General features: G+C 45.1%; 1 protein-coding gene across 2 annotated transcripts in view; it reads right to left on the bottom strand.

Moving 5' to 3' along the window:
* The window catches only part of stam2 (signal transducing adaptor molecule (SH3 domain and ITAM motif) 2), an 89,313-nt gene that overhangs the window by 36,116 nt on the left and 27,982 nt on the right, over positions 1-25,215 (bottom strand). For both annotated transcript variants that reach the window (XM_059647545.1, XM_059647544.1), the window contains 7 exons: positions 24,939-25,023; positions 23,837-23,912; positions 20,682-20,786; positions 17,923-18,069; positions 6,649-6,727; positions 1,607-1,799; positions 514-608 (listed from right to left, as the gene is read on the bottom strand). In XM_059647545.1, coding sequence (XP_059503528.1) covers positions 514-608; positions 1,607-1,799; positions 6,649-6,727; positions 17,923-18,069; positions 20,682-20,786; positions 23,837-23,912; positions 24,939-24,976 — 733 coding nt within the window. In that variant the 5' untranslated portion in view covers positions 24,977-25,023. The remainder of the gene's footprint in view (positions 1-513; positions 609-1,606; positions 1,800-6,648; positions 6,728-17,922; positions 18,070-20,681; positions 20,787-23,836; positions 23,913-24,938; positions 25,024-25,215) is intronic.

The raw sequence follows: 25,215 nt of genomic DNA, 5'->3' as shown, positions 1-25,215 counted from the left end.
AAACAAACAAACAGATTCCTGCACCATTCCTGATCCAAAATAATTTCTTTACTCAAGGGTTGAGCAAATTAGGATTTCAGAGTATATTTAACACGCAGTGATAAGATTTTTGTGCACTAAGAAAATTGATAGATGTGATAATAGGGCATGCAAGTGGAGGTGAGAAAATCAGCAATTAACTTAGAGAAAGGCACGGCAGGCTCGCAGGGAGTATATGGCCTATTCTTAATTCTTAAAATTCCAAGGGTTTTACCTTCACTACTTTCAGATAAGTTTTTTCAATACTTTTGGCATGAAGAACTCACTGAAATCAAAGCACCCATCACACAAAAATTTCTCAGTACAAGCAGTCTTTCAGAGTGAGGTTTCACTGTTATCCTAACCAGAGGAGCAGCACTCATTGCCAACTGTTAATCAGTACATCATACAGTCAATCAGTACTTCATACTGTCCTCCACATAAAGCATTTGAAGACACCAAACAACTGTCTTAACACAAGTTGGTTTCACTTACCAGGTTCAGGCTCTGCATTCAGACTGGTCGATACAAAGTTTGAAGGAAAAAGTCCAACTCCTCTTTTCGTCTCTCCTCTCCACCAGTTGGGGTCACTAAACAAGACAGATAGCAAGACATACAATAACCTCATAAGTCTGGAAATCAGGACATTTTTGTTACAATAGAAATACTTGTGTTATATTTTATTGAAATCTTAATTCAGCTTCTGCACTGTTAAGATTTGAAACATAACATAAACTGTATTAAAAATATATACTTTTTGAATTTGACCTGGTGGTCCTTTGAGGCCCTTTCAAGCGTTTGGGTTTGTGTGTGTCTAAGGGGAGTTGAATGATTAATTTCTAACTACTTCTTCTAAAACACAATGCAAGAGGAATACTTCTTGAATTGGGGTTTTCTTTACACTGGGAGAATTTTATGAGAACACAAGGCAAATAGCTTTCAGATAGAAGGTTCTGAATTTTTTTTGGGCTGAGATATACAGCTTTTTGATTTCTGTTTGGCACACTTCTGCAGAGTTCTTCACTGAAGCTGATGTGTAAAGCTACTGTGCCTCAGAAAGTGAGGTAGTTTTAGATTGTCTACCTCTGAGAAGACTCCCTTTCATTAATGCCTTCCTGTGCTGCTTTCTCAGGTATTCCGATCACAGGAGTGCATTTCACCTCCTTCTGAGACACCACAGATTATTAAGAGTCAACAACTTCTGGAACCTAGGCTATTATACTCCGTTACACCATAATGCCGCTAGTTCTTATCTAAGGAATGTTTCAACCCTAGAGGTAAAAATCTGTGATTAGTAGCTTCACTCTTTCAGCCTTTATGAGTTTGTGAACAATCACTTGTGATATCTTGCCTCCTCCTCTTCTACTCGAGTACAAGATCACAGTTAAGCAAACTCAACTGGACAGCTCTAAGGCCAACATGAGGAGACAAACGATCTCCTTTCGTTCTGTACAATTCTGCAGAGCTGCTAACTTGCTGGGAAGGATCCATACAGGTGCAATTTGATACTGGGAAACTGACCCAACTTCAAGGGGGGCGGGGGAAGAGACATTCACAAGCTTGACAAATTGATTCATTTCCAACCTACCTGTCATCTAAAATGGTGATAATTTCGCCAGCTTTAAAAGTAAGCTCATTGTCTTCTACAGCCTCAAAGTCATACAGGGCACGAACCATGCGTATTTCAGTTCTATGGTTGTTTGGAGCACTTTCTGTTGATGGGTACAGGGACTTAGTTTCTGTCTGTTGCTGTTTTTGCTCCTGTAAGGACAGCTCAATAGCTGGAAAGCCAACAGAAATATTCTGATTATTTTGTGACACGTGACCTGCTACTCCACTGAGCTTTTTCGTTTAAAAAAATACTCATCCTCGAAAACAAACTCAATTAATTACACAGATAGTAGGAACTGCCGGTGCTGGAGAATCTGAGATAACACAGCGTGAAGCTGGATGAACACAGCAGGCCAAGCAGCAGGAAAGCTTGACATTTCGGCTTGGGACCCTTCTTCAGAAATGGGGGAGGGAAAGGGGATTTTGAAATAAATAGGGGGAGGCAGATAGAAGATGCATAAAAGGAGAGGATGGGGTGAGAGGAGACAGACAGGTCAAAGAGGCAGGGTTGGAGCCAGTGAAGGTGAATGTAGGTGGGGAGTTAAGGGGGGGATAGGTCAGTCCAGGGAGCACGGACAGGGCAGGGGGGCAGGATGAGGTCAGTGGGTAGGGCTTGGGGGTGGGTGGAATGGTTAGGGAGGCGGGGACTAGCTGGGCTAGTTTTGGCATGTGGCCGGGGAGGGGAGATTTTGAAGCTTGTGAAGTCCATTGATACCCTTGGGCTGCTGAGTTCCCAAACGGAATAGGAGATGCTGTTCCTGCATCTTTTGGGTAGCGTCATTGTGGCAATGCAGGGGGCCCAGGATGGACATGTCGTCCGAGGAGTTGCGGGGGGGGGGGGGGGGTTCACGACTGGGAGGTGTAGTTGTTTGTTGCGAACTGAGTGCAGGTGTTGTCCAAAGCGGGGGCTTCAGGACCGCTTTGCAGAACACTTATGCTCAGTTCACAACAAACAACTACACCTCCCAGTCGCGAACCATTTCAACGTCCACCAGCCCCCAACCCTACTCCTTGGACGACATGCTCATCCTGGGCCTCCTGCCTTGCCACAATAACGCCACCCGAAAGATACAGGAACAGCATCTCATATTCCTCTTGGGAAAATCAGCAGCCCAAGGGTATCAATGTGGACATCACAAGCTTCAAAATCTCCCTCCCCCCAAACACACACCAAAACCAGCCCAGCTCGTCCCTGCCTGCCTAACCATTCCTCCCACCTCAGGCCCCACCCCAATCCCCTACCCACTGACTTCATCCCACCCCCCTGACCTGTCCATTCTCCCTGGACTGACCTATCCCTCCCTTAACTCCCCAAAACATGCACCTTCACTGGCTCTAACCCCGCCTCTTTGACCTGTCTGTCTCCTCTCACCCTATCTGCCTCCTCCCCGTCTCCTTATTTATTTCAGAATCCCCTTCCCCTCCCTCATTTCTGAAGCAGGGTCCCAAGCCAAAGTGTCAAGCTTTCCTGCTCCTCTGATGCTGCTTGGTCTGCTGTGATCATCCAGCTTCACATCGTGTTATCTCAATTAATTACACCTTTGTTTAGTTAAAGCAATTTTCTGTAATAGCACCTCATACCAGATTAACAATTTTGTATTGTACATATTAAGTTCATAGTGGAAAGGGATATACTGCACACACCTTTCCCACCATAAATCCCCTCCATTATACATATTTTTGACAGGGAATTGTCCATGTAAATATGTCACAGTGTAATTACACACTCCCAACCAGTGGTGTTACTGCAGCACTTCAACTGACTGTAGGTCAGGCTTCTCCAAAGTAAAGGCTGGGACCCCAAGTGGGATCACTAACTAAAATGCTGGGATCCAAGCTCCATGGCAGTGACTGAAAACTTCCAGCCCAACGTTTGAAAAGGTCATAGAATCCCCACAGAGTGTGGAAACAGGCCCTTCAGCCCAACAAGTCCACACCGACCCTCAGAGCATCCCACGCGGACCCATTCCCCTATAACCCACCTAATCTACACCTAGCGAGTTTTGAGAAGATTTGTAGCTCAGGTTGAGGTTCTGGATGTGAGTTTGCTCGCTGAGCTGGAAGGTTAGTTTTCAGACGTTTCGACACCATTCTAGGTAACATCATCAGTGAGCCTCTGACAAAGCGCTGGTGTTATGTCCCGCTTTCTATTTATCTGTTTATGTTTCCTTGGGTTGGAGATGTCATTTCCTGTTCTTTTTCTGAGAGGGTGGTAGACAGGCTCCAAATCAATGTGTTTGTTGATGGAATTCTAGTTGGAATGCCATGCTTCTAGGAATTCTCGTGCATTCCACCCGGAACTCCATCAACAAACACATTGATTTGGAGCCCGTCTACCACCCTCTCAGAAAAAGAACAGAAAATGACATCACCAACCCAAGGAAACCTAACCAGATAAATAGAAAGCGGGACATAACACCAGCACTTCGTCGGAGGCTCACTGATGATGTTACCTAGAATGGTGACGAAACGTCTGAAAACTAACCTTCCAGCTCAGCGAGCAAACTCACATCTAATCTACACCTCCCTGAACACTACAGGCAATTTAGCATGGCCAATCCACCTAACCTGCACATCTTTGGACTGTGGGAGGAAACCCGAGAAAACCCACACAGACACGGGGAGAAGATGCAAACCCTACACAGACAGACAGTCACCCAAGGCTGGAATTGAACCCGGGTCCCCGGCGCTGTGAGGCAGCAGTGCTAACTACTGTGCCAACGTGCCACCCCAGTATCTCCACCCGTAGTACTCATTCCCTCACCAAGAGATCACAACAACTCCCAAACCTCAAAATGGGCTCATAGTGGGATTAGGTTTGGGAAGCACTTGGGTAGATAAATATAGCATGTAAAGCTTAGACAATTTGCATCATAAGTGGGATCAAAAAGATTTATTACGCCACATATGTAAAAACAAAGACAAAGACAGAGTGCATAATTTTAAAGTTTTGACTGAATTACATTTTTTGATCCCATCAGTCTTTGAAACTAATTTCTCAAGAGCAACCGGATAACTATTTTCCTCAATTTGAAAGCACACAGATGTCCTAAAGCTCTTGTTGAATGTAGGGAGGGTTCGACTGCTAAGGCACATGCCAGATTTTGGAGGATGTAGCGTTATTGCTAGCTGAAGTGAAACAGAAAAATAACACTATCTCAGGGCCCTGATGCTGGTCCGTGTTGCAAAGCGCATCCTTCAGACAAAGTGCCACACTCACTGAGCTCTCAACAAGGCTATAGACGCTTTCCCACCTGGGCCAAGGTGTACCCCTTTATCTTAAAGGCTGAAGGGGCTATGCACACAAATCACTGAAATGCAGTATTCAGGCATATTAAAAAAATCCAAAAGGCTCATGGAACACTGTCTGGAAGGTTGGTATACAAAAGGGAAGTCCGAGTATGTTTAAGGTAGATATTGATAGATTTCTGAACATAAGTGAACAGAGTTATAGGGGTGGGGTGAGTAAAAAACATTGAAGCGTTTGATCATCCATGATTATATTGAATGGTGTGGCAGAGTCCTGTTTCTAAGTTCCTTTGTTTCATTAAAGCTAAGCAAAGCCCAAGTTAGACCAAGCCAGATAGGGTTTCCTCTGGGTGCTCCGGTTTCATCCCACAGTCCAAAGGTGTGCAGGTTAGGTGGATCGGCCATGCTAAATTGCCCATAGTGTTCAGGGGTGTGTGGGTTATAGGGGGATGGGTCTGGGTGGGATTCTTCAAGGGGCGGTGTGGACTTGTTGGGCCGAAGGGGCTGTTTCCAAACTGTAGGGAATCTAGTCTAATCTAATCTAAATCCCAGCACAGGCATGGCAAGTCAAATGGCCACTTTCTGCATATTGCTTTTCTATGCCTCTGGAGGAGTACACACAGTGTTCAATTCTGAGAATACAACTTCACAGACATATTCCTTGAATACAGAGTCTCTAGAATGTTACCAGAGCTCAAAAGGGTTAAATTATGAGAGCTGGGTTGACATAAACTGATCTGATCTGGTGTTCCCTGCAGTTCAGATTTTTAGGATTCCGAATGGAGGCAAATAGAGGGAAATATTTTCCACCTGTGGAGGAATTGAAGGCAGGTTAACTCTGGAAATTAGAGCCAGGTCATTCAAGAAAGAAATAAGGAAATACGGCTCGATGCAAAGAATCGTATAAGTATATAGAATCATAGTGTGGAACTCTTTTCAACAAAAAGCAGTAGGTGCAAGCTGTATTAATAACTTTCAATCTTAGATCAGTAGATTTTAGCAAGCCAAGGGTACTAACGAATACAGAGCCAAGGCGTGTTTCCTGACCAATGAACCCAAAGTGTAATTCTGTGTAGAACCATTCTGTCATGAAGTGGGTTTGAATCCAAGTCAGATTTGGACACAACTCCCAGAGCAGACTGGTTCAGTGTGTAGCAGCTCAAGATAAAAACAAAGTTACTGTACGTACTCAGCAGATCAGACATCTGTCCAAACCAAAAAAAAGAGCTAGCATTTCAAGTCAAGGTGATGATTCATCAGAACTATTCTGTACCAGGTGTGGTCGAACTCCAAAACAATTCCTATTATTCACATATGAACTGCATAAGGAAATTTCAGCAGCTTATTTTTAAACATGGGGAGCACACTGCACACATTTCCACATCTGATCCCTAGGAATCAGAAACGCAACTGATTTCTAATGTCTTCCACACCCCTCTTCCTCCACCCCTGCCAACCCCGACCACCTTTTGCATGTGATCCACTAACCAGACACACAAAAAGGTGGGGCAAAAACAAGTCGTCACTGGTTTAAATTGGCAGTTACTCACTGGATTAACTCTCAAATACAGACAGTAGCACTAAAACAGTAAATCTTTCAATAATCAGGTTTCTGTCTCTTCCCCATTTTGTCTGCCAATACAGAGTCAAATCTTGACCTTTATTTTTTAAAAGCAAACTTAGAATCAAGTTCTGACATGCTTATGTAAAAATGCTCAGCCCACAAATTATAAAAATGCAAAATAGTCACATTATGATCTTATTCCTTACCTTTAGCTAGATCAACATCTTCAGTACTTCTACTTGCTGCTGTTATGCTGTCTTTAGATGAATTTGAAGTGCTCTGGCTCTGTTTAAAAGAAATTGAACACTTGCATTTCACCAAAATTCATTGTCTGTGTCAATCCAACTGGGGTCCCTCTGTTGGCCTTTGTTTCAAAGGGAATGGAGTTTAAAATGAAGGAGGCTTTGCTAAAACTGTACAAGGCTTTAGTCAGACCACGGCTGGAATACTGTTTTGGATCCCTTATCTAAAAGGCATTAGAGGAAGTCCAGAGAAGGTTGACAAGGTTTATTCCAAGTATGGTGGGATTGTCTTATAAGGGCAGTTTGAGTAGATTGAGCTTGTATTCACTGGAGTTCAGAAGGCAACCTTGTTGAAATATACACAACTCTAAAGGAACTTGACACAATGAACATGGAAAGGCATTTTCCTTCTGTGGTACAATCTAGAGTCAGAAGACATAATCTCAGAATCAGGAGCTGCATATTTAAGGAATGAAGGGGGTGGGGGGGGGGGGGGTGGGATTTCTTCCCTCAGAGGGTCATGAATCTGTGGAATTCTTTACAGAGGACTATTGAGGCTAGGTTACTCAGCATGGACAGATTTTTATTCAGAAAGGGTTTCAAGAGTTTTGGGGAAAAGGTAGGAAAGTGGAGTTGAGGATTATCAGATCAACCATGATCTCATTGAATAGTGGAGCAGACTCAATTGCATGAATGGCCTACTTCTATTCCTAAGATTTATGGTCTTTGGGTAGGAAGGGTTTTGTTCTATAGCGAGGAAAATTGTGGAAATTTTAGCAGAGAGGGTGCACAATTGATGCATGAATCCTCACTGCATCTTTTTAATTTTCATATTCCTGTCCTTCACAGTACCTTTGTCTCTCACTATTCAACAATTTGCGTTTTATTCGGCCTTTCTCCCCAACCTCACCAAATCTTATTGTTCAGTTTCCACTGGATAAGCACAACGGGTATTGCATTGTACATTTTAGTACATCTGTGTGTTTTTAAAAATTATTTCTTTATAAGCTGTCAGTGGTTTAAGATATCTAACAATGACAGGTCAAAATATAGAAGGAAGATAGAGGGCTTGCTGACGTGGCGCAATGAAAACAACTTGTCTCAACAATCGGCACAACTAAAGAACTGATCACTAATTTCAGTGAAAAAGGAGGAGGACACACCCCCATCTACATCAACAGAGCTGAGGCGGAAAGGGTGGCAAGCGTCGAGTTCCTTGGAATGACGATAACAGACAACCTGTGCCGGACTTTCCACACAGATGCGGCAGTCAAGAAGGCACAACAATGCCTCTTCTTCTTCAGGTGGCTCAGGAAATTTGGCGTGATAAGGACCCTCACCAACTTCTACAGATGCACCATTAAAAGCATACTGTCCAGGTGCATAACTGCCCAGTACGGCAACTGCTCTGCCCAGGACGTAATAAATTACTGAAGGTGGTGAGCACAGCCTAGACCATCACAGAAGCCAACCTTCCATTTACACGGCTCACTGCCGCGGAAAAGTTGCCAACTTTATCAAAGACCCATCGTATGCCACAATGATCTCCTACAACCTCTATCAGGCAGATGCCTGAACACATACACAAGCAGATTCAGGAACAGCTGCTTCCCAGATGTTATTAGGCCGATGAATGGATTCTCTAGCCTCAAATACAGTCAGTTCTGCTATAACATGCATACTGGCAATGCAAATTTACTATAACATGACGGACAAATAGGGGACACTATTTCTGAGATGTGAACTTACATTAGCTATAATTCAATTCCATCAGCACGCAGAGGAGTATATGTCCCATAGTAAAAATAATTAATTGATGAAGACGACTACAATTTCGATCAAATTTTCAATTTGGATGAGACAGGTTTATACTGGAAGCGAATGCCATCAACAACCTACATTTCTATGCATGAAGCACATGTTCCAGGCTTAAAGGTGGCGAAGGATCAAATGAGTGCTGCTGGGTGCCAATGCCAGTGGAGACTCAAAGCTTAAGCATGTGGTGGTGTGCCACTCTGCCAACCCACGAGCCTTGAAAGTCTACTCTAGGCATCAACTTTAGGTCAAGCAAAAGAGATTGAACAATGGTGCAATATTTTTCTGCCCTTTTGTTGATGTTTTAGAAGATGTTTTCAGAAAATATTGCAGGAAGTAAAAATATATTTCAAGGTTCTTCTCATCCTGTATAATGCACCAAACCATCCTCCCACCATTGGTGAGCTTTCTGAAAATATCAAAGTGCTATTCCTACACCCCAGAAGCAACCTCTCTCCTTCAACCCATGGATCAGGGGACAAAAGCAGCTTTTAAAGCTTCTTATTTAAAAGGTGCAAATTTAAGAGGATGATTGCAGCCACTGAGGGGGAGAAGGACACTTCTTCAATTTTGGAAGAGCTTTAACATCAAGAACGTAATTGACATTATCGTGGAGGCCTGGAGTGATGTCAGTAAGGACTGCTTGCATGCAGTTTGGCAGAAACTTCTAGATTTTTTTTTCTAGATTTCAGAGGCTTTGATCTGGCAGGGAAGCTCCCAAGAATCAAAGAATGTTGTGTTGGTTTTGCAAAGCAAGTTGGATTTGAGGAAGTGGAGAGAGAGGATATTGAAGAACTGTTTGAATCCCTCTGTGAAAACCTTTCTACTGCTGGTCCACAACAACTTGTCACGGAGAGGTAAGTGGAAACCGGGGATGAAGATGAAGTCCAGGGTGCAGCACTACAACAGCTTTCCACTTTTGTTTTGTCTTCTATCTTGAGGGAAGCCGACAAGCAGTTGCAGCTCAGAGGACAATGATTACAATGCAGAACGCAGCAGGGTAGCAATTTGTGGAATAAGATCTTATTTGGCACGCTATGAACAGTTTCTTTAAGAAAGAAGAAAAAGGGGAATGCGGCAACAACTGTATATTGTTTCTTAGGGGAGTTAGCTTAAAAAAAACAAACAAACAGTCAGTCAGAAAACAATGAACCACAGCCACCCACTTTTGGATTAACTATTCTTTTCCCCCAAGGTTAGGTGTTAAATTTACTTTTATTTCATTATTAGACATAAATTAAACAGTTATTCAAACCGTGCTATCCTTTGCATTAGGCTTTTCAGTGATCTGCCCCTCATCCTGCTTTTCCAATCGCCCCTGTTATTTCCGTAGCACAATTTTCTATAAAGCGATGTTGCACAGGAACGCAACTATTGCTTTATAGCAGAACCAATTGAAATGCTGATCTTGTCTGGTGCACGGCTTGTGCAAAGTAACCTGTATGCTTCTAAGACTTCCAAGATAATAAAATGTGAGGCTGGATGAACACAGCAGGCCAAGCAGCATCTCAGGAGCACAAAAGCTGACGTTTCGGGCCTAGACCCTTCATCAGAGAGGGGGATGGGGGGAGGGAACTGGAATAAATAGGGAGAGAGGGGGAGGCGGACCGAAGATGGAGAGTAAAGAAGATAGGTGGAGAGAGTGCAGGTGGGGAGGTAGGGAGGGGATAGGTCGGTCCAGGGAAGAAGGACAGGTCAAGGAGGTGGGATGAGGTTAGTAGGTAGCTGGGGGTGCGGCTTGGGGTGGGAGGAAGGGATGGGTGAGAGGAAGAACCGGTTAGGGAGGCAGAGACAGGTTGGACTGGTTTTGGGATGCAGTGGGTGGGGGGGGGAAGAGCTGGGCTGGTTGTGTGGTGCAGTGGGGGGAGGGGACGAACTGGGCTGGTTTAGGGATGCAGTAGGGGAAGGGGAGATTTTGAAACTGGTGAAGTCCACATTGATGCCATATGGCTGCAGGGTTCCCAGGCGGAATAGGAGTTGCTGTTCCTGCAACCTTCGGGTGGCATCATTGTGGCAGTGCAGGAGGCCCATGATGGACATGTCATCTAGAGAATGGGAGGGGGAGTGGAAATGGTTTGCGACTGGGAGGTGCAGTTGTTTGTTGCGAACTGAGCGGAGGTGTTCTGCAAAGCGGTCCCCAAGCCTCCGCTTGGTTTCCCCAATGTAGAGGAAGCCGCACCGGGTACAGTGGATGCAGTATACCACATTGGCAGATGTGCAGGTGAACCTCTGCTTAATGTGGAATGTCATCTTGGGGCCTGGGATGGGGGTGAGGGAGGAGGTGTGGGGACAGGTGTAGCATTTCCTGCGGTTGCAGGGGAAGGTGCCGGGTGTGGTGGGGTTGGAGGGCAGTGTGGAGCGAACAAGGGAGTCACGGAGAGAGTGGTCTCTCCGGAAAGCTGACAGGGGAGGGGATGGAAAAATGTCTTGGGTGGTGGGGTCGGATTGTAAATGGCGGAAGTGTCGGAGGATAATGCGTTGTATCCGGGAGGTTGGTAGGGTGGTGTGTGAGAACGAGGGGGATCCTCTTGGGGCGGTTGTGGCGGGGGCGGGGTGTGAGAGATGTGTTGCGGGAAATACGGGAGACGCGGTCAAGGGCGTTCTCGAGCACTGTGGGGGGAAAGTTGCGGTCCTTAAAGAACTTGGACATCTGGGATGTGCGGGAGTGGAATGTCTTATCGTGGGAGCAGATGCGGCGGAGGCGGAGGAATTGGGAATAGGGGATGGAATTTTTGCAGGAGGGTAGATGTGGGAGTCGGTGGGCTTGAAATGGACATCAGTTACAAGCTGGCTGCCTGAGATGGAGACTGAGAGGTCCAGGAAGGTGAGGGATGTGCTGGAGATGGCCCAGGTGAACTGAAGGTTGGGGTGGAAGGTGTTGGTGAAGTGGATGAACTGTTCGAGCTCCTCTGGGGAGCAAGAGGCGGCGCCGATACAGTCATCAATGTACCGGAGGAAGAGGTGGGGTTTGGGGCCTGTGTAGGTGCGGAAGAGGGACTGTTCCACGTAACCTACAAAGAGGCAGGCATAGCTGGGGCCCATGCGGGTGCCCATGGCCACCCCCTTAGTCTGTAGGAAGTGGGAGGAGTCAAAAGAGAAGTTGTTGAGTGTGAGGACGAGTTCAGCTAGGCGGATGAGGGTGTCGGTGGAGGGGGACTGGTCGGGCCTGCGGGATAGGAAGAAGCGGAGGGCCTTGAGGCCATCTCCATGCGGAATGCAGGTGTACAGGGACTGGACGTCCATGGTGAATGTGAGGTGTTGGGGGCCAGGGAATTGGAAGTCCTGGAGGAGGTGGAGGGCGTGGGTGGTGTCACGGACGTAGGTGGGGAGTTCCTGGACCAAAGGGGAGAAAATGGAGTCCAGATAGGTGGAGATGAGTTCGGTGGGGCAGGAACAGGCCGAGACGATGGGTCGACCAGGGCAGGCAGGTTTGTGGATTTTGGGAAGGAGATAGAAACGGGCCGTGCGGGGTTGGGGAACAATGAGGTTGGAGGCTGTGGGTGGGAGGTCCCCTGTGGTGATGAGGTCGTGAATGGTGTTGGAGATGATGGCTTGGTGCTCGGGTGTGGGGTCATGATCGAGGAGGCGGTAGGAGGTGGTGTCGGAGAGTTGGCGTCTGGCCTCGGCGATGTGGAGGTCAGTGCGCCATACTACCACTGCGCCACCCTTGTCTGCGGGTTTGATGGTGAGGTTGGGGTTGGAGCGGAGGGAGCGGAGGGCTGCCCGTTCTACGGGGGAGAGGTTGGAGTGGGTGAGAGGGATGGAGAGGTTGAGGCGGTTAATGTCCCGATGGCAGTTGGAGATGAAGAGGTCGATGGAGGGTAGGAGGCCTGGGGGTGGCCTCCAGGAGGAGGACTTGTGTTGGAAGCGGGTAAAGGGGTCAGTGGAAAGAGGGTTGGGACTCCCATTCCCTGGCCCCCAACACCTCACATTCACCATGGACGTCCAGTCCCTGTACACCTGCATTCCGCATGGAGATGGCCTCAAGGCCCTCCGCTTCTTCCTATCCCGCAGGCCCGACCAGTCCCCCTCCACCGACACCCTCATCCGCATAGCTGAACTCGTCCTCACACTCAACAACTTCTCTTTTGACTCCTCCCACTTCCTACAGACTAAGGGGGTGGCCATGGGCACCCGCATGGGCCCCAGCTATGCCTGCCTCTTTGTAGGTTACGTGGAACAGTCCCTCTTCCGCACCTACACAGGCCCCAAACCCCACCTCTTCCTCCGGTACATTGATGACTGTATCGGCGCCGCCTCTTGCTCCCCAGAGGAGCTCGAACAGTTCATCCACTTCACCAACACCTTCCACCCCAACCTTCAGTTCACCTGGGCCATCTCCAGCACATCCCTCACCTTCCTGGACCTCTCAGTCTCCATCTCAGGCAGCCAGCTTGTAACTGATGTCCATTTCAAGCCTACCGACTCCCACAGCTACCTAGAATGCACCTCCTCCCACCCACCCCCCTGCAAAAATTCCATCCCCTATTCCCAATTCCTCCGCCTCCGCCGCATCTGCTCCCACGATAAGACATTCCACTCCCGCACATCCCAGATGTCCAAGTTCTTTAAGGACCGCAACTTTCCCCCCACAGTGCTCGAGAACGCCCTTGACCGCGTCTCCCGTATTTCCCGCAACACATCCCTCACACCCCGCCCCCGCCACAACCGCCCCAAGAGGATCCCCCTCGTTCTCACACACCACCCTACCAACCTCCCGGATACAACGCATTATCCTCCGACACTTCCGCCATTTACAATCCGACCCCACCACCCAAGACATTTTTCCATCCCCTCCCCTGTCAGCTTTCCGGAGAGACCACTCTCTCCCTGACTCCCTTGTTCGCTCCACACTGCCCTCCAACCCCACCACACCCGGCACCTTCCCCTGCAACCGCAGGAAATGCTACACTTGTCCACACACCTCCTCCCTCACCCCCATCCCAGGCCCCAAGATGACATTCCACGTTAAGCAGAGGTTCACCTGCACATCTGCCAATGTGGTATACTGCATCCACTGTACCCGGTGCGGCTTCCTCTACATTGGGGAAACCAAGCGGAGGCTTGGGGACCGCTTTGCAGAACACCTCCGCTCAGTTCGCAACAAACAACTGCACCTCCCAGTCGCAAACCATTTCCACTCCCCCTCCCATTCTCTAGATGACATGTCCATCATGGGCCTCCTGCACTGCCACAATGATGCCACCCGAAGGTTGCAGGAACAGCAACTCCTATTCCGCCTGGGAACCCTGCAGCCTAATGGTATCAATGTGGACTTCACCAGTTTCAAAATCTCCCCTTCCCCTACTGCATCCCTAAACCAGCCCAGTTCGTCCCCTCCCCCCACTGCACCACACAACCAGCCCAGCTCTTCCCCCCCCACCCACTGCATCCCAAAACCAGTCCAACCTGTCTCTGCCTCCCTAACCGGTTCTTCCTCTCACCCATCCCTTCCTCCCACCCCAAGCCGCACCCCCAGCTACCTACTAACCTCATCCCACCTCCTTGACCTGTCCATCTTCTCTGGACCGACCTATCCCCTCCCTACCTCCCCACCTACACTCTCTCCACCTATCTTCTTTACTCTCCATCTTCGGTCCGCCTCCCCCTCTCTCCCTATTTATCCCAGTTCCCTCTCCCCATCCCCCTCTCTGATGAAGGGTCTAGGCCCGAAACGTCAGCTTTTGTGCTCCTGTAATGCTGCTTGGCCTGCTGTGTTCATCCAGCCTCACATTTTATTATCTTGGAATTCTCCAGCATCTGCAGTTCCCATTATCTCTGCTTCTAAGACTTTTTGACCTGTACTTCCTTGCTTACTATGATCTGCCTGCACTGCCCATAAACAAAGCTTTTCACTGTACTTTGGTACATATAACAATAAATCAATCACAACTGCCTATTGCCCAACCCCGATTGCCCTTAAGTGGCAGTCAGTGAGCTGCCTTCTTGAATCGCTGTGGTCCTTGCATTGTAGGAATACCCACAGTGTTGCTAGGAACAGAGTTCACAGATTTTAACCCAAGGACAGACAGGAAACAGCAATATATTTCCGAGTCAGAATGGTGCATGGCTTGGAGAGGAATTTGCAAGTGGTGATATTCCCATGCATCAACTACCCTGGTCCTTCTAGGTGGGAGAAGTCACAGGATTTAGAAGGTGCTGTCAAAGGAGTCTTGGTGAGTTACTGCACTGCTTCTTGCAGATGGTACAATGCTACTGCGTGGTGGTGGTTAAAGAAATGAATCTTGATGGTGGATGAGGTGGCAGTGTGGACGAAAAGAGGGATCTTGGTGTGCAGATACAAAGATCCCTTAAAATGGCCACCCAAGTGGACAGGGTTGTTAAGAAAACATATGGTGTTTTGGCTTTCATCAGCAGGGGGATTGAGTTTAAGAGTCATGAGATCTTGTTGCAGCTCTATAAAACTTTGGTTAGACCGCACTTGGAATACTGTGTCCAGTTCTGGTCGCCCTGTTATAGGAAAGATGTGGATGCTTTGGAGAGGGTTCAGAGGTTTACCAGGATGCTGCCTGGACTGAAGGGCTTATCTTATGAAGAGAGGTTGACTGAGCTCGGAGAAAAGGAGGAGGAGAGGGGACCTAATTGAGGTATACAAGATAATGAGAGGCATAGATAGAGTTGATAGCCAGAGCCTATTTCCCAGGGCAGAAAAGGCTAACAGGAGGGGTCATAGTTTTAAGCTGGTTGGAAGAAAGTATAGAGGGGATGTCAGAGGTGGGTTCTTTACACAGAGTTGTGAGAGCATGGAATGCGTTGCCAGCAGCAGTTGTGGAAGCAAGGTCATTGGGGACATTTAAGAGACTGCTGGACATGCATATGGTCACAGAGATTTGAGGGTGCATACATGAGGATCAATGGTCGGCACAACATCGTGGGCTGAAGGGCCTGTTCTGTGCTGTACTGTTCTATGTTCTATGTTCTAAATCAAGCAAGTTGTTTTATCCTGCATGCTTTAAAGTTCCTCAAGTGCTGCTGGAGTTGCACCCATTAGGACATATGGAAAATACTGCATCGTATTCTTCATTTGTATCTTGTGCCTTGGGCAGGCAATGATGAGACTGGAGATGTGTTACTTGCCTCAGAATTGCTAGCCTCTGGCCTGCTCTTGTAGCCTCTGGGAGACAATGGCATAGCAATAATGCCACTAAACCAGTCGTCCAGAGCTCCAGTTAACTTTCCAGGATCAAATCCCACAATGGCAAAATGGAGAAACTTGAATTTAATATAATCTAAATTAAAAGCTAGCCTAATGGCTGTTGCATAACCACTGCTGATTTTTGTAAAAGCCCTGATTCTCTAATATCCATTAGGGGAGTAAGACACATCTGCAACTGGTCTGTAACACCAGACAACAGCAATGCCAATACCTAAAAGGTAGTTAGGAATTGGCAATACTTGCTGGTCTAGCCATCCCATGAACAAATAAATACATTTATATGGCTGGTCCAACCAATTTCTGGTCTCCTGGTAATCCTCAGGATGTTGACCATGGGTATTAAGTTATGGTAACGCCAATGGATTTTAAGTGACAATGGTTGGATTCTTGCTTGTTGAAGATGGTGATTGTATGGCACTTGTTTGGCAGAAATGTTACTTGCCATTTGTCAAATCAAATCTGGATATCATGGACTGCTTTAGTACTTGAGGAATCACAAGTGGTACTGAGCAGTGCACAATCGTTAGCAAATATCCCCATTTCTGATCTTATGATATAATTGATGTGGCAGTTGAAGATGGCTGGGCTAGGATATTATCTTGAGAAACACCTGCAATAATGTCCTGGGTTAAGATGGTTGACTCTAAAAACTACATGCTCCGTACAAGTGGTATTTTATGGCAAAGCCATATTAAATTAGCCATGCTTGAGCCAATTCTGAGAAATCCTTACATTATTCTCGTTAACCCATACATTTAAAAATGTACACTCTTAACCCAGACCTTCTGGCCGAGAGGTAGAGACACTGCCATTGCAACACTAGACCGTTAGCTCAAAGTTTAAGTTCTCACTAAGCATAACACTGATCCTCACCACGAGTTACTCTCCTGCATTCAACATAATGCTACCTGCTCTTCACTTGCCAAGCATATTCATGTTCCTTCCTTGTTTTGAAAACGATGCTATATTTGACAACCTCCAAACATTCAACAGAATTCTGGGAACTTCCTGCATGACCCTATCAGGGTCTGATGACTCACTTCAAATAATTAAAACGTAGTATGTGGTTGCTCTACATTCCTTTAGGCTTGCATACCATACTACATACCTCTGTCACTGCTTTATCCAGTACTGTACTGTACAATCACACCATTAATCAAGAATTAGAGTGTAAGTTTGTACAGTGTTTTTCCCCTCGCCCACATCATTCTCAAGGATTGTGATGGAATATACTACAATTGACTAGACATGTGCAGCACCAATAACATTCGAAGTTCAACACTATCCAAGATAAGCAGTCTGCTTGATTAGCATCCCATGCAGTACACTTAAAATTCTCTCCTTCTATCATCAGCACTGACAAACAACGTGGTGTACCATCCATGTGATGCCCTGTAGAAACTCACCAAGCCACCTTCAATAACAGCTATCGAACCCGCAACCTCTAACACAACAGCAACAGGCAGACAGAAACACCCAGCACGGAGTTTTCACCAAAAGTCATGTTGCACCCTGACTTGGAACCAAGATCACCATTCCTTCACCGGTGACTCGTTCTACATCCTGGAAACTCCTTCCTCACAGGATAACGGGAAACCTATGCAGTTTGGACTGCAGTGGTTCAAGAAAATGCACCACAACCTTCTCAAAAGGAAATTAAGGAACCGCAATAAATGCTTGTGTCTTCAGCATTGAATCGTTCATGGGATGACAGTAAAGAAAAAGAAAAAAACCTGGCTCAGCCACAAGATCTGGAGCTGTTCCTGTTAAACATCACATGAAGGGAGATCAGATGCAAGACAGCAGTAAGCCTACAGGCAGACTCTCTTGTCTCACACTATGACAGCTGCGATATAATAGCTAATCCAGCAGTGGCATTGATGTCAATTTTGACCTTCTTGAAAACAAAGAAATTAGATTCAACCTGTGCATAGTAGACCATAGGAAATAGGAACAGGAATAGGCCTCTCTCATATTTTGGGTGTTCAAACATCAACATATTTCTTCTTGTCAAGCTCGTTACTACCCACCTTTTCCTCAGAGTTATACACACCACCCAGATGTAAACTCATGTCACTGAGAGTTAATTCTTGCAGGGTTAAAGTTTGGAACTCCCTCACCTAACAGCACCATTGCAAACCCTTATCATTTGATCTCCAATAGGCCACCAAGGGTTAGGCACAGACAATAATGTTGACCTCTCCAGTGATGCCCATTTTCCATTAGTGAACATATTCAATGGGTACCTGAGAGCTCATTGAAGGAAACGACACACCATCTTCTTTAAGTGCTTTAATGGTAGCAGCAATAAGACTGAGCTGGGGATCCTTTTGAAACTCCTCCACCCATTCCATCAACAATGCCTTCAGCTTTTCACATACTTTCGGATGAGCCTGGGTAGAAATAGCAAGATGCAGTTCATCATACAGTGTGGTTGATACATTTTTCAAAACAAAAATTAAGCTATATAATCAAATTTCACTGAAAATTTTGACCGTAGCTTCAGATGAAAGGGATGCCTCCTGGTTTAGCCATAAACTCCGCAAAGTAAAGGCTCACGTCGAAAGCTCAGGAGATTGTTGGAGCATTGGTGGTGACATTTCAAGAATCTGGGAGGGTCCCAGAGGATTGAAAAATGGCTAATGGAACATTTTTGTTTAAGGGAGGAAGGCAGAATACAGGAAACTATAGGCCAGGTAGCCAGACCTCAATCATTGATAAGATTTGAGATTATTAAGGATGAGATTACTTGGAAGTGCATGGTAAAACAGGATTGAGTCAGTGTGGCTTCATCAAGAGGTCATGCCTGACAAATCTATTAGAATTCTGAGGAAATAACAAGCAAGTTAGACAAAGGAGTGCCAGCGGACTTGATCGATTTGCATTTCCAGAAGGCCTTTGACAAGGTGCTGCTAAATAAGACGAGAGACCATGGTGTTAGGGGAAAGGTACTGGCATATAAAAGATAGGCCGGCTGACAAAAGGCAGAGAGTGTGACTAAAGGGATCATTTTCAGGATGGTAGCTGGTGACTAGTGGAGTTCTGCAGGTGTCAGTGTTGGGACTACAACTATTTACACTGTAAACTAATGATCTGGATTGACTGAGGGCATCATTGCTAAGTTTGCAGATCACACAAAAATAGTTAGAGTTCATGAAGTGCAGAGGGTGCAGGACTTGGACAGACTATGAGAGTGGCAAATAAGTGGCAGATGGAAAATGGAAAGTATGAGGTAGGAAGAATAGAGGCATAGATTTTTTTCTAAGTGAGAAAAGGTTCAGAAATCTGAAAAAACCAGAAAGGTATCTGGGAGACGTAGTTCAGGATTCTGAAGTTTAACGTACATTTGGCAGTTCGGAAGTTAAATGCAATGTTAGCATTCATTTCAAAGGGGCTAAAATACAACAGCAGAGATGTACTGCTAAGACTGTATAAGGGTCTGGTCAGGCTTCATATGGAATTTTTGCACATTTGCAAAAATATGTAGTTTTGGGCCCTGTATCTAAAGGGCAGACAGGCTGGCGTTGGAGGAAATTTACAATCTTATGGATGAAGGGCTTGTGTTATGAGCTGCAGTTTAGCACTGTGGGTTCAGTGGAGTTTAGAAGGATGAGAGGGATCTGATGAAAACTACAGAATCCTGAGGCGCCTGGATAGAGAGGATATTTTCAGTAGTAAGACAGACAAAGGCCCAAGGGTCTAGCCTCATATTGGAGGGATGACTCTTTAGAATTGAGAGGAGGAATTTCTTCAGCTCAAAGATAGTGAATCTGTGGAATTCAATGCCACAGAGGGCTGTGAGGGTCAAGTCATTGAGTGTATTTAAGGCAGAAATAGACAGGTACTTGATTGATAAGGGGCCCAATGGTTACAGGGAGAAGGCAAGAGAATGGGTATCGGAAATATGAGCCACAACCAAATGGTGGAGCTGACTTGATGGGCTGAGTGCCCTAATTCTACCCTTGTATCTACGGTGTTATGGTTTGACAGGTTAAATGTTGTGATGATGCTTCCCTTCATGGGGGAGAAACTAGAAACAGAGGGCATAGTCTCAGGAAAAGAGTAAAGGAATTAAGGCTCATCGCGGGTGGGTGGGTAAGCAGAGCAGAGTCCATGAAAAGATCAGGCACGATCTTACTCAATGGTAGGGCAGGCTCAAATGGGCCAAATGGCCTCCTCCTGCTCCTTTTTTTAACATTCTCATATAAAAAGGGATATCAATTTAAAACTGAGACAGGCAGAAATTTCTTTTCTCAGACCGTTGAGTGTCTTTGGAACTCACTGCCACAGGGGATCAGAATCTGTGTGTGTATTTAAGGCTGAAATAGCTAACTAAGATTCTTGGGGGATCAAGGATTACAGGGAAAGGGCATAAAAGCGAACATGAGAATGTTAGATCAGCTATGAATCATAAACCAGGTTTGAGGGGCCCAACAGTCCAGTCCTATTCCTATTCATAATTTTTTTGGTCTACAGTATACAATTATACGTATATACTGTTGAATCCAATTTTTTCACTTCGAAGGGGACAAAATTGACAGTGAGAGCAAAATAAGTTAAACTCCAAAACTCCTTCATTATTACAAGTGAGTTACTTGTGCATCTTTCCTCATGAATGTGCCTGAAAATAGCCAGAAAACTAGCGAGAGTCAAGCAAAATCTCGACTGCTGCTGATAAGGTGCAGCTATTACAATAAATCTTGAATGGTTTGAATGTGGATCTTGGCAAAATGAAACAAGAGTTCCAAGAAATTTTGTCCTAGTACCCTGGATTACTGATACAGTTATTGCTTCAAATTTCTGGCATGCGATGCAGATACACCATTATTATGGCCAGAGTTTTCAGGAAGATCCAGGGAATTATGATTATTATTCTTACACTTCCTGTACGAAAAAACATATGACACCTTGATTTATCGGGCAAGGAGTAGAAAAGTAATAGCAATTGCATTATAAACTCATCACTGTCATTATTCAGAGATTACAAGAAAGTCAGATAACATACCTTATTATATACACTTAATAAATTTCCAACTTCACTTGTAAAATCACGCGAACATATTTCTAGGTGGAAAATCTTCCCACAGTTCGAGACACAGGCACCTAGTAACTGTAAAATGAAAGCACAGGGTGATCAGCAGGCTATGAAATGGTTGAAGAGGGTTTACAAAGAACATTAGAAACACAGGTCCAGAAGTGTCAATTAATTGGACTGCTGGATAAGATTTAAACACAGCCATCCGTGTAGTCCTCTGGCTACGCTGCCGTCATATTGTTTTGGACTTTAAAAAAATTCGTTCTGTTATATTTATTCATGGGAGAGATTGGTAAGTGTGTGGAATGAACTGCCAGAGGAAGTTGGTGGATGTGGATGTGATGCAGTTACAATATTTAAAACATATTTGGATAAGTACATGAGTAGGAAACGTTTGCCGGGATATGGGGCAGGAGCAGGCAGGTGGGACAAGGTTGGTTTGGCGATATGGTCAGCATGCATCGATTGGACCAAAGGGTCTGTTTCCGCGCTGTATGACTCTACAAGGGCGTCACTGGGTAGGTCAGGGTTTATTGCCCATCCCTAATTGCCCACAAGGCAGTTCAGAGTCAACAACATTGCTGTGAGTCTGGAGTCACATGTAGGCCAGACCATGTAAGGACAGTAGTTTTCTTCCCTAAAGGACATTAGTGAAACAAATGCGTTTTTCTGACATTCAAAAATAGTTTCAAGGTCATCATGAGATTCTTAATTCCAGATTTTTAAGAAATTGAATTCAAATTACACCATCAGCCAGGATTCAAACCCTGGTGCCCTAAAACATTATCTGAGTCTCTGGCTTAACAGTATAGCAATAATATCACTCGGCCATCACCTCCCATGTTCATTGTTTACCATTTCCTGACAAGATATACCTGACAAGTAGGGAGGTGTGCCAGAAATAAGAATTTCCAACTTTCCATTCTAAACACAGACAATGGATTACTCCTTCACAAACCTGGATATCCACCACAGTGAGAATCATGATTGCATGGTTGAAAGAGGCCATGTCTTGTATCTTTTTTAATTTAGCTTCTAGTTAGGTTTGGAGAAGATACTGGTGGGTCAGGGATTGATTATTAACATTTCTGACAGCACCAGTGTCTTAATATGAGCAGACATTACTGCTGAGATTACTGGGTTGGTAAGCTTAAAATGGAGTTGGATACAGGATGCTAGCTGTAGTGAACATTCCTGAGGAAAACCATCACTGCAATGTTACCCAATGGCTCTGATGTGCTCACAGAGCAGAATTCATAGGTGTGCTTCTCATTCTTAGCCAGACTTTCACAACGTCCCGCTTGATTGGCACCATATCCACAAGCATCTACTCCCTCCACTACCTCAGTAACAATGTGCATCATAGAACATAGAACATTACGGCACAGTACAGGCCCTTCGGCCCTCGATGTTGTGCCGACCTGTCATACCGATCTCAAGCCCGTCTGACCTACACTATTCCATGTACGTCCATATGCTTATCCAAAGATGACTTAAATGTACTTAAAGTTGGCGAATCTACTACCGTTGCAGGCAAAGCGTTCCATTCCCTTACTACTCTGAGTAAAGAAACTACCTCTGACATCTGTCCTATATCTTTCACCCCTCAATTTAAAGCTATGCCCCCTCATGCTCGCTGTCACCATCCTAGGAAAAAGGCTCTCCCCATCCACCCTATCTAACCCTCTGATTATTTTATATGTCTCAATTAAGTCACCTCTCAACCTTCTTCTCTCTAATGAAAACAGCCTCAAGTCCCTCACCCTTTCCTCGTAAGAGCTTCCCTCCATAACAGGCAACATCCTAGTAAATCTCCTCTGCACCCTTTCCAAAGTTTCCACATCCTTCTTATAATGCGGTGACCAGAACTGTACGCAATACTCCATGTGCGGCTGCACCAGAGTTTTGTACAGCTTCACCATAACCTCTTGGTTCCGGAACTCGATCCCTCTATTAATAAAAGCTAAAACACTGTATGCCTTCTTAACAGCCCTGTCAACCTGGGTGGCAACTTTCAAGGATCTGTGTACATGGACACCGAGATCTCTCTGCTCATCTACACTACCAAGAATCTTACCATTAGCCCAGTACTTTGCCTTCCGGTTACTCCGACCAAAGTGCATCACCTCACACTTGTCTGCATTAAACTCCATTTGCCACCTCTCAGACCAGGTCTGCAGCTTATCTATGTCCCTCTGCAACCTACAACATCCTTCGTCACTATCCACAACTCCACCGACCTTAGTGTTGTCTGCAAATTTACTAACCCATCCAGGTCATTTATAAAAATGACAAACAGCAGTGGACCCAACACCGACACTTGCGGTACACCACTAGTAACTGCTCTCCAGGATGAACATTTCCCATCAACTACCACCCTCTGTCTTCTTTCAGCAAGCCAATTTCCAATCCAAACTGCTATACCTCCCACAATTCCATTACTCTGCATTTTGTACAATAGCCTACTGTAGCGAACCTTATCGAACGCCTTGCTGAAATCCATATACACCGCAACCTGTTTACTCTCATCTACCTGTTTAGTCACCTTCTCAAAGAACTCAATAAGTTTTGTGAGGCACAACCTTCCCTTCACAAAACCGTGCTGACTATCCCTAATCAATTTATTCTTTCTAGATGATTATAAATCCTATCCCTTATAATCTACAAGATGAACTGCAGAAATTCACCAAAGATCCTTAGACAGCACCTTCCAAACTCTCAACCACTTCCATCTGGAAGGACAAGGGTAGCAGATACATGGGAACACCACCACCTGCAAGCTCCCCTCCAAGCTGCTCACCATCCTGACTTGGATAAATACTGCCCTTCCTCCATTGTTGCTAGGTCAAAATCCTGGAATTCCCTCCTTAACAGCATTGTGGGTCAATTCACAGCAAGTGGACGACAGTGGTTCAATAAGGCAGCTCACCTCCATCATATCAAGGGCAACTAGGGGCGGGCAATAAATGTTGGCCAGCAACTTAACAGAATTTAGGAAAGTAGAGAAACTGCTGGTCAGTACAATTGAGTAACATTTCTGTACACAGTCACATACTTTGAGGAGAAAACTGCCTTGAACTCCCCAGGAGGAAAGAAAGAGTTGGCGCTGCACTGGTTTCACTCACCGTTAAGGCCTTCATTGCCACATGAGGATTTTTGTGATTTACTCTCTTCATAATAGCCTTCAGACAATCTTTTGGCCTGATGTTAAAGCAATGGAGAAAATTACTTGTGTTGAAATGAAAACAAAACCCCAATCAAAAATGATGCATGCAAAATATACATTCAATACACTAAAAGCCACAGCCTGACTCTTTCAATTCATTGAGGGCACGAAACAAATCATAAAGGTGCTATGTACTTCCTAGATGCAAAAAGGCAGGTTCTAGTCTCCAGCATACTTCGGACAAACAACAATCAAACTGAGTGATCTTCCAGCTATAGCATCTTAATTTACAACAAAGCCCTTAAGAATGCTAGCTGGTTCCAGAAAATGAAAAACTGAATAATATGAAGGCAAAGCAATTTTCCATCACAGCATTAAATGAGCACACAAGAAGTGCACTTTAGCAGGACTGCTGTTACATGGCTCCTGCCCAAATGAAATAATGCATCCTCCAACTGTCAGCAAAATTATGCATGGACGCAGATAGAAATAACACCACAAGTTTTGACAGTGTCTCACTAAAAACATCGCCTTGCTTTACTCTGGTCAATATTTCTACTCTTTAGTTAATATTTTCACATTCTCAGGCATTTTTAGTTTACCAAGTTTGCTAAATAAAATTCATTTTGATAAATTGTGTATGAGGTATGCAAGTACTTACAACATTGAGACAGTTGCTAACATTACACTCAAAATCATCGCACTGATGCACAGGAACAATGAAGCTTTCACATTGGGTAATCAAACTCTGATGCCTGGAAACCAGCCAACTTTTAAAAAAAAATCAGCTATGGTTCTGCTCCAGCTCCCCATAAATTTTAAAAGTGAAATTTTGCCATCATTAAGTGAAATTAAATTAAACAGAATAAATTATCATAGATGATTGGAAGTTATATTGCAATTCCCTTTCAAAGTTAGCAATATTGGCACATTGCATTTGTCATTTTGATGATGTCAAGTGGCTTGCTGGAGGGGAATTAGGCGGGGGGCTTATAACCAATTTCCCTCCTCTCATTCCAAAGGGTTGGAGAAAATAAGTAAAACAAGTTTTCCATCCTTACCCGTTTGGTGTAGTGCCAACACGGTCACAGATATCCATGATAAGAGTCCAGTCTTCACTGGTGTTATGTTCATTTGTGGCCTTTTCTGAAAAGAGAAATGTTAATAATAATTCAGGTGAATCACAGAATTGCTACGATGCAAGACAGTGACATTAGACTGATCGTGTCTGCAGCGGCATTCAGAGCATTTTAACTTAGTCCCACATTTTCCCTGTAACCCTACTCACTGGATGATGGTTTAAATAAAAACAATGCCTTCTTGAATTCCTCCACCACA

The sequence above is a fragment of the Stegostoma tigrinum genome, chromosome 7 (genome assembly GCF_030684315.1).
Source record: "Stegostoma tigrinum isolate sSteTig4 chromosome 7, sSteTig4.hap1, whole genome shotgun sequence".
NCBI lineage: Eukaryota > Metazoa > Chordata > Chondrichthyes > Orectolobiformes > Stegostomatidae > Stegostoma > Stegostoma tigrinum.
The sequence above is the reverse complement of the archived record's forward strand: the minus strand, read 5'-3'. Positions and strand labels throughout refer to the sequence as shown.